At 46.5% G+C, this 10,172-nt stretch overlaps 1 protein-coding gene across 2 annotated transcripts in view; it reads left to right on the plus strand.

The window, feature by feature from the left end:
• Positions 1 to 10,172, plus strand: part of LRP8 (LDL receptor related protein 8) — a 278,497-nt gene that overhangs the window by 252,080 nt on the left and 16,245 nt on the right. For both annotated transcript variants that reach the window (XM_074961709.1, XM_074961710.1), the window contains 2 exons: positions 9,104 to 9,331; positions 10,025 to 10,143. In XM_074961709.1, coding sequence (XP_074817810.1) covers positions 9,104 to 9,331; positions 10,025 to 10,143 — 347 coding nt within the window. The remainder of the gene's footprint in view (positions 1 to 9,103; positions 9,332 to 10,024; positions 10,144 to 10,172) is intronic.

Here is a 10,172-nt window from a genome sequence, read left to right on the forward strand (position 1 = left end):
TCCACAGAGTCATGACTCCTAAACTGTGGTCCAGTGCCTTAAACCATACCATATTTTTTTCCACTCTGTCCCCCTCTCCAGGTGTTTTTATGGCACCCATCCCCATATTATGTAACAGGCACCTGCTGAAAACATAGTCTGCTTGTCACTGGAACACAGTATCCAGATGTGTTTGCTAGTCATGTGTTTAATCAAAAAATGCAGCTGCATTTCATTTATGCACCAAGCCTCCTTCTTGTGCACTCTCATTTGCATTGGTATTGCACCCTATTGCAGCATCTATAGTGATTTGTTCTGGTTTTCAGCTAATGATCAGAGGGCCATTTACTAGTTTCAGTAAGTAACAGAGCTACAGGGTGTCTGTAGGCTGCAGTAGCTCAGATTCCAGGGGTAGGGAAATTTACCCAAGCTGTAATGAGGTAATGAAGTGGCTAGCCAGGTATGTAAATAGCCCTGTGAGCACACTGGGGCAGTGTAAATAGGAAGATGGTTGGGATGGATGCTGAGATTTCACTCTGAAAGTCTGACACTCTAGAAAACGTGTATGTGGGGTTACACATTCATACACAGAGAATTATTTAACACACACTGCTACTTCTGAAGCACACTGGCAGTGAATACCTCCAGAGTTCAGATAGGTGCTCATGCCCTTCTCATGGCTACATCAAGAGTTTGTTCTCTGTCCAAGCAGCAGGACATTTGTCTCTTTTACTCCTGTTTGTGTTAGCTTTTCCACAGGCCTTAGATCTTCTTCACAATGAGCTTTTGTGTCAGAATTACCTATTAGCTGATAACTCTTCTGTTTAAAATAATGACATCTGCACTGATATTGAATACTGTTCATGCAAAAGACCTTGGTGCCCCATTGGTGATGGAGCAGAACTCCACCTGCCACATTCTACGGGGAAGTGTAATCTGTAATTAATTTGAGATGCCATAGCAGGATGTAAACAAGTGGTATAGCAAATAATTACTGGCAAGAGAATGCTCTCCTGATTTATGCTGAGTGTCATCCATGGATGGCCACTCCCAACCTGTATCATTGTCTCGTCTTGAAAGACGTCCCACACAGACCTTCCATTATCCACTTTGGCCTACAACTCCCAATCATTAGATCCTTTGACAAACCAAGATGGAACTTCAGAAACGCAGACTGGAAAAAGTACAGAGAAGCTCTAGAAAAATGTCATCTTCATACCATCACACATCCTCCTGGTCTACAAAGCTTTCAGTCGATTCCGAGGAGCCATCTTCAAAACTGCTTGTGCATCCATATTGCACAACCACCATCCAGTCTACATGCTGTGCCTTTATGCTGAATGTTACTAAACTGCTTGGTCACTATGGATCCTCTGGTGATCCAGGTATTGCTGACCATGTAATCGAGTCACTGGAGGCTGCTAGACAGGCACAATGGGAAGACTACTCAAAATCTAGACATCATACACTTAAGCTGGAAATGCTGGAATTTTATTTGCTGTCTCGGCAAAGCTTAGCAGCCACCATCCCTAAGCCAACCACCTGGCATACCAAACCAAGCTGCCAGTTCTGTCAGAGATTCAGCAACACGTAGAGTCATTCACAGCCACAGTTAGACCAAATCGTAAGTGACAGTAATTGTGGAACTGCTCCTGGTTATGACAACATATTGCCATATGATTGAAGCACCTCAGGACTCATGCTTATCAGTGACTGGTGCAGTTCTTCACAAAGAGTGAATTCCAAAGACATTGTTAATGTCAAAAGTTATTGCTCTCCTGAAACTGGGGAAAGAGCCACATAATGTTGCAAGCTGTCAACTGATATCCCCGTTGTCTGTGCCATTCAAGGTGCTGGAGCATCTTGCTCCCAAGCGCATCTCCCAGAAGTGGAATCAGTGCTCAGCATTAAGCAAGCAGGCTTTTGGACAGGTTGGAGTACCCTCAATCAAGTGCTAGTTTTGAAAACATTCTTCAAAAATGATTTTCAGAAAAACCTGAAGACAGGAGCCATATTTCTGGACCTGACAGCAGCATATGATGTGGTCTGGTGCACGGGGCTCTCAGTCAAATTGTGAAGAGCACTCCCAGCATATGTAGTCAACGTCATTGACCTTCTCCACAACAGATGTTTCCAAGTGCACATGGGAGACAGAGTTAGCCTGTGGAAAAGACAAACCAGCAGTCTACCCAAAGCTCTGTGCTGGCACTGTTGCTTTTCAATCTGTACACAAATGACCTTTTGCTTACCCAGTCCCACAGTTCATGTACACAGATGACGTTTGCTTAGGTGTCCAAGCACAGTCATTCCTAGAACTTGAAGACACCCTAAATGCTGACTTGACTAAGATGGCTGAATACTGTATTTGGTGGCATTTACAACCAGTAAATGTGACCAAGACTGTTTCGAATGTGTTCCATTTTTACAATGCCAGAGCAGCCCAAGAACTGACTGTCCTTCTCAATGGACATTGCTTGAAATACAAATCCCACCCAGTCTGACTCAGAGGAATCCTAGATCAGATCTCTCACATATCTTAACCACTTGAGGAAAACTGTAGCTAAGGTGAGGTCATGTGACAACCTCCTAAGTAAATTGGCCAGCACTTCATGGGGAGCAAACGGTCAAACTCTCTGATCATCCAGTTTAATCCTCTGATACTCCACAGCAGAATATGTTGCTCCAGTCTGGCTCCATTCGTCTCAGGTCAAGTTGGTTGACCCACAACTACTCTCAACCATGTGCATCGTGACTGGGACAGTTTGACCCACACCAGTACCAGGGCTCCCTGTGTTAAGCAACATCGTTTGTTCACACATGTGTCATGTGGAGGCTACAACTACAATGTTTGAGAAGATCAGGGCAGACTTGAGCCTACCACTATACACAGTGTCTTTGACCACACAAAAAGCATACTTGTCAGAGAGGCCCCCATTGTCTGCCCACATGCCCTGCCCAGATTTCTCTGCATCGTTGATGTGGCATGAAGAATGGTCTGCAGCTGACATCAGAAACCAGTCTCTTATAACTGACCCAACCATGTGTGTACCCAGCTTTGATTTGCCATGCTGCTCAGGGGTCTTTCTGGACTGATTTTGAACGGCCATACTGGGATCCTTGGACAGCGTATCGGCAGCAATTTACCAACTTCCAGCCAATTCCAGGACCTTGTGAAGAGGGTGGCTGACAGCCTCCAGATATTTCTTGAGAAGGTTAAAGTCTCACAAGACAAACTCCTGGACATTCTGCAGTGGGCTATACCCACTGGGATTGCGCTACCCATTAATGAAGCACTCCTGTATCCAGCAAAGATTGTTTGGCAAACTTCTGCCACCATCCTGCCAACTTGTAAATGGACAGATAAGAAATATAATGTACCTCTCAGGGACTCAGAATTTTTGTTTTCCCACTCTCCCACCTAATTCCCTAATGGTGGATGCTGTAAAAAAGTGGGGTAAACAGCATTACTCCTGGTCTATTCCTTATGATAAGGACCAGAAGATGTTAGATCTTTTTGGCTGAAAGGCGTACTCATCTGTGACCTTCCAATTTTGGATCTCAGACTATCAGGCAATCAAGACCAAGTATGACTTCACAAATTACAAGAAGTTTGCAACCTTTATTGAATATCCTCCACAGGAGCATAGAGAGTACTTCCAGGCCATCATTAAGGAGGGTCAGTTATTAGCCAGACCCTTTCTCCAAGTGTCCTTGGGTGCTGCAGATACTGCCGCTAGGTCCATCTCCACAGCGGTTGTCATGTGCAGGGTGTCATGGCTACAGCTGTCGGGGCTCCTGAGAGAGGTTCAGAATACTGTTGAGGACCTCCCATTTGATGGTCAGAAGCTCTTCTCAGGGACTACAGGTGAATCCTTGCACACGCTGAAGGACTTCAGGGCCAGATTGACGTTTCCTCTACCACAAACAAGAGGAGATTTAACAGTTCTCAAACTATCAAGAAATCACACCCAGCCCAGTTCTCTGGATTTCACAGAACCACTGAGCTGACTAGAAAGAGACAAAAACTCAAGAGGAAAGGAGCTTCTCATACTCCTTCAGTCATAATTGAAACAACAATCCAACCCAGTCATAATTGAAACAACAATTTTGACAGGTTGGTTGAGGACTCAACTCCTCCCTCACCTCTAAGTTCGCAAGCTGCAACCTTTTGCCCAGCTTCCTTCTTTTGGAGATCACCTTTCCCATTTCCAACAGGCCTAGCAGTGTATTACAACAGACAAGTGGGCTATAACATTGGTTTACACCATCCACTTTACATCCCTCCCACTCCCCTTCCCCATCCTTCAGGGATCCCTCTCACGAGGCTATACTGAGTCAAGAGGTAGACTCTCTCCTTCAATTAGGAGCGATAGAACCAGTCCCATCCTCTCACAGGGGGAAAGGGTTTTACTCAAAGTATTTTCTCATGCCAAAGAAAGATGGATGGTGAAGACTGATCTTAGATCTAAGACGGCTGAATAAATTTTTAAAGTCTCAAAAGTTCAGGGGGGTGACTCTGGAAGCTATAATCTCTAGATGCAGGAGACTGGTTTTTGGCCCTAACCCTACAGGACACCTATTTCCATATAGCAATACATTCTGCAGACAGGGAATATCTATGTTTCACCATGGGTCAGGTTCATTTTCAAAAATGAGTATTTCCCTTTGGCCTCTCTTTGGCCCCAAGAGTATTCTCAAAGGTACTAGCAGTAGTAGCTTTCTACCTTTGGAAAGAAGCAATTTTAGTCTTCTGATAACTCAATGACTGACTACTTGAGGGCCAGTCTTATGAAGCAGTACTAACTTCCACTCAGACAGCCCTCTCTCTCTTCCGGGAATTAGGTCTCCAGCTAAACTTAAAAAAATCCACATTAGCCCTTGAACAAAGAATACGATTTATAGGGACACATTTGGATTTGTTGGCAGCCAGGGCCTTCCTTCCCACAGACAGATTCATAACTTTGGCAGACCTGGTTGGGACAATTCAAGGAAGCCCCCATACCACAGTAAGGAACTGTTTGCAGCAGCTCTTGGTGATATGGCAGCTTGCACCGTTGTGACCAAGTATGCAAGACTATGACTCCTCTGCTTTCTAGGCTGATTCAGAAGGATCTATTCCTCAACCAGACACAGCTTGGACATACAAGTCACGGTTTCCCTCCAGGCGAAGAACTTCCTAGACTGGTGGAAAAATGAATTCAGTGTCTGCGCAGGCATTCCTTTCATCTGCTCAGCTCCAACACTATCTGTGACAATGGACACATTGCTTTTAGGGTGGGGAGAAAACCCTCACAACTCAGGGCAGATAGTCACCTGAGGAAGCCTGTCTCCATATCAACCTGTTAGAACTCAGGGCAGTCAGGAACGCCTGCCTTCAGTTCCTACCACTGATCGGGGCAAATCAATCAAGATCATGAAGGACAATGTGGCTTGCATGTTTTATATCAACAAACAGGGAGGACCAAGATTCCCTTCCCTGTGTGCCCAAGTTATGGAACTGGTTACAGCCCATTAGATTCAGATCTCAGCCATTTACCTTCCTGGAGTCCAGAATGTCCCAGCTGATATGCTCAGCAGGCGTTTCTCCCAGGACTAAATATGGGAGTTGGACTCTCAAATTCTTCACAGGATATTCCAAAAGTGGGCACTTCCAGAGGTGTATCTAGTCGTCACATTCAGCAACAAGATGTACTCCATATTCTTCTCAAGAGGACACTTAGGTAACCACTCTCTGAGAGATGCCTTTCTCCTTCCCTGGACGAAGGGCCTGTTCTACGCATTCCCTCCAGCACCACTAATTCTAAGAGTGATGAACAAGAGACAGGACAAGGCCACGGTTATTCTTTATAGTACTGACCTGGCTGAGGCAAGCATGGTGTCCTTACCTGCTTCATGTGTGTGTCCAAAAAGCGTTCAACTTTCTGGCCATCCCTCATCTCCTCTCCCAGGATGTAAGTCGTGTGCGTCACCCCAATCAAGGGTCCCCCACAGGACCTATTTTAAGACTTTGAGGTGGATTAGTGACCCTGTGAGTCTCCCCTCTTTGTTCTCCAGGGGCACCTTGGGACTTACACTGAGTCAGCTGAAAAGGATCCTCCTCGTCGTTGGAGCTTCTCTCTGCTCTGTCCAGAGACTCCCAGTCCATTTTTCCCACATTAGAGTCGTGGCTGCTCTGGTGGGTAGGGCATCCCACCTGCCCGTCCAACTCATAGTCCCAGGACCTAACAGAGTTACAAATGAAAGGCTGAGTGCAGGCTGGGCACAGCGCACAATCTGCTGAACCCAGGAAGGTAGGCTCAGAGGAGCACCATTTGGAGTTGGGTGTTTTTTAGTCTACTTGGCCATACCTAAAAAGTGCAGAGGAGCCAGCAGGGAGGCATTGAAGCAGAGGTGGTTTCCACCACCTGATTAAAAACTGGCTTGGGTGGGGAAAGGGGCTAGCGAGGGAGAACTGCTCCAAAAAGTAGTAAAAAAAAAAAAAAAAACCCATTAGGCAGATGAGAAGGCAGCAGCACGGAAACTGCTATCTACACGAGGCAGAGAATCTGGCCGCCAGCAGGCGCGGAATGGGCATGGCCAGAGTGGAGGCACCAAAACGCCGCTCTGCCTGTATGAGCTGCAAGAGTGAGCAGAGCAGCCCAGACATCAAGAATTGAGGGAGACGCTGGGCTGCAGAAAATGTCATCTCCAACAAAGAACCTTTCATTTTGAAGGATTTTAAAGCATTTTCTGAACCGTGGGTATACATCAGTGTGCTCGCTGCTGTAGTGCAGCCCCATTGAGGGTGAAAGCACCCTGCTACTGCACAACAGTCTGGGACAGGAAGTTAAAAAAACACTGTTTCCAACTGCAACTGTGGGGGGAAATAGTGATAGTCAGAATGTAATCACCCAAGTTGGAATTAGGGCAGGACACAGCAGTTAACTCTTGTCTTACAAAAATGCTATGGGCTCTTCAATAGAGGTGATAAATGAGGTCAGAAATATATTTTTCCATCCTCTAGAAGTACATCCCAGTGCCTTGCATTTAGTATTGGCTCAGAGGGCCACCTCCTGACTCACCAGGACTACTTTTGTATCACCTGAGTCTTCCTTTGAAAGTCTGTTGTCCAAAGTATTAACCCAACCTGATCCTGCATAGTTTATTGTAGCAGAGGCTGCTATGGCTGCAAGCAATACCAAGACTTCAGAGCTTTCTGCCTCTTGACATTAATTTGTTTCCAATTCTCTGTGCCAGAGTTGTACTCTGGCAGCACTTGGCTTCTTTTCTCATTACCTTGGGCCAGGTTGATCAACAATATAGGATGTTAGTGGATGAGTGGTCTTACATTTTCAGATGTTCAAGGGAAAATGTCATGACCCATTATTTTGTAGTTATATCTATTTTAAAAATATAATAAATTATTCTTGTGGTCAATATTAAATGGTCCTGTTTGAAGAAAACTAGCACATAATAGGGCCAGATTCCATTCTTATCCTGGTGCAAATCCAGCGTAATTCTGTGTAGATTCACTTCACTGAAGTTACTCCAGAATGACACAGACATAACCGAGCAGAAGCTGCCTCACTGTGTGTTGTTAGGAGTGACACTGGCTTACTTATGGAGTGTGCAGGTGAAGTTTGGTTTTTCTATTAGTATTTTTAAAGATATTTTGAAGTTGTCACTGATATTAATGTGCCCCAGCCGGCTTGGCTAATGGATCAGTGTCTAACCCTCTTCCCCAGTTCTCATAACTGTGAATCCCTTTGCTAAGCTATTTGTAGATGGAAAAAAAATTATTAATAAGGCTACGATTTGGTCATGGGTATTTTTAGTAAAAGTGATGGACAGGTCATGGGCAATAAACAAAAAATCACGGAAGCCGTGACCTGTCCCTGACTTTTTTACTAAAAACATCCCTGACAAAATGCAGAGGGAGGAGGGTCCAGCACCCTCCTGCCCCGCAGCAGCTGGGAGCTGCAGGGACCCCATTACCCAGTTGCTGGGAGGGGTCCCCCTGCGGGGCTGGGAGCTGTGGGGCAGTCCCCCACCACCCACAATGGCAGGGGAGCTGTGGGGGGGCCCTGCCAGCAGCAGAGGCTGGGGAACTGCGGCAGGTCCCGGCCCTTGGCTGCTGAGCAGCTCCAGGCTGCCTCTGCCATCGCCACTGGGAGCTGGGGGGCTGCTTACGGTAGCTGAGCAACTGAAGGGGTGCCTCTATTAGCGATGGCAGCTGGGAAGCTGCAGGGGACCCCCCTGTCCATGGCCGCTTAGCAGCTCCAGGGTCCCTCTGCCGCCAGCGGCTGGGAGTTATGGGGGTGGGGGTACCGGCTGCTCGCAGCGGCTGAGCAGCTGCTGGGGGTGCCCCTGCCAGTGGTGGCGGCTGGGGAGCTGGTGGGGGGCACCCGCGGCTCCTGAGCAGCTCCAGGGTCCCTCTGCCAGTGGGAGGCGGGGGGGGAGCTGCTCGTGGTGGCGGAGCCGCTGGGCAGCTCTGGGGTCGCTGCCAGTGGCAGCGGCCGGTCAATTGCGGGGGTCCCACCACCTGTGGAGGCTGCTCAGCTGCCGGGACCCCCAATGTCACGGAGGTTGCTGGAAGTCACGGATTCCGTGGCTTCTGCCACCTCTGTTACATAATCTTAGCCTTAATTATTATTAATTACATAGGTCCTAATTCAGCAACGCACTTCAGTGCGTTTATCTTTAAACACGTGCTTAACTCCATCCCTATTCATCAGTTCACTTAAGCATTCACTTAACTTTTAGCATGTGCTTAAGTCCTGTTGAAGTCACATGCTTAAAATTGAATGCTTTGCTGAATCAGGGACATCCTGTCAAACATGAAGTGTGCACAAAGCTTTAAAAGAAGTAAACGTGACAGCTCCCTGCCACAAAGTGCTTACAATCCAAATAGCTATGACAAAACAAAGGGGTGACCATAAGCAAAAGGCAGGGGGGAAGAATGAAAGAATAAAGGTTACAACAGTGAGGGAGTCTGAGATAATCATGCTGTGTTTGTGCCCTAATTCAGTAAGTTGCCGAGTTCATCTTTGTAACGCATTTCCTCCTCCTTGTAAGGCTGCAGCTTTTCAACTTGCTTATCTGCACTGGTTCTTATTGTGCTGTTAATTGATGCTTGTCTTTGCAGTGCCTACATAGACAAAGCCAGCGACACAGCCGAGCAGGTGATTTTGATAGACAGTCAGCTGAACTCCCCCGAAGGTCTGGCGATGGACTGGATTCACAAGAACATCTACTGGACAGATTCAGGAAACAAGACCATCTCTGTGGCCACTGCTGATGGAAGCAAGAGGAAAACACTTTTTAGCACTGACCTAAGCGAGCCCAGAGCCATAGCAGTTGATCCGACACGGGGGTAGGTGTGAAGATGGAGTTCTGTGTCATGGCATGTTCCAGTCTTGTTTTCACTCCTCTCATGAGCTCTCAAACTCTGGTCCCAATCCTACCAATACATACAAACCTACTTAACTTTAAGCACGTGAGTAGTTCCATCTAACGCAGTGGGACTGCTGACGTGCTGAAAGTTAAAGCACACACGTAAATCTTTGCAACACTGAGTCCTCCGGTCGCAATTAAAAGCAGCTTTGAAATTACATCTCAGAAATTCTTTTGCACTGTTCATATGTCAGATGTGGATGAGCTGGTCCATTTTGAAGTAGGGTACATGATTTGTGATGAAAACTGAGGTAGTCTGATGCACACCTGAAAGAGCACGTGTTTGTAGGGCTGGATGCAGAGAAGGCCAAAGATCAAGCAGAAATTCCAAGAGCTATTTCACATGTGCTAAAGAATATTTTTAAGCCCTAGTGTAATATAGTCCTGTGGTACGTGCTCTTCAGGTTAGATCATACAGTAGGAACCCATCAGCTCCATTGCGCAGATGTTAAAATGGATTAGAATAGCAAAGGCCTAAACCACTGAGTACAAAAGGGTACCACAGCTCCTGATTTAAGAAACCTACTCAAATTATGCACACAGATCTCTTGGGGTAGGGTCACCCCTGCATTTAGTGTGAGTTATTGACTTTTCCTTTCTGTGGCTCTTTCAGATACATGTACTGGTCTGATTGGGGAGACAAAGCTAAACTTGAAAAATCTGGCCTGAATGGTATGGATCGGCAAGTGCTGGTAACAGACAACATTGAGTGGCCGAATGGCATCACACTAGGTAAGTCGCAGAATCAGTAATAGATCAGT

This window comes from Natator depressus, chromosome 8, assembly GCF_965152275.1.
Source record: "Natator depressus isolate rNatDep1 chromosome 8, rNatDep2.hap1, whole genome shotgun sequence".
Classification (NCBI taxonomy): domain Eukaryota; kingdom Metazoa; phylum Chordata; order Testudines; family Cheloniidae; genus Natator; species Natator depressus.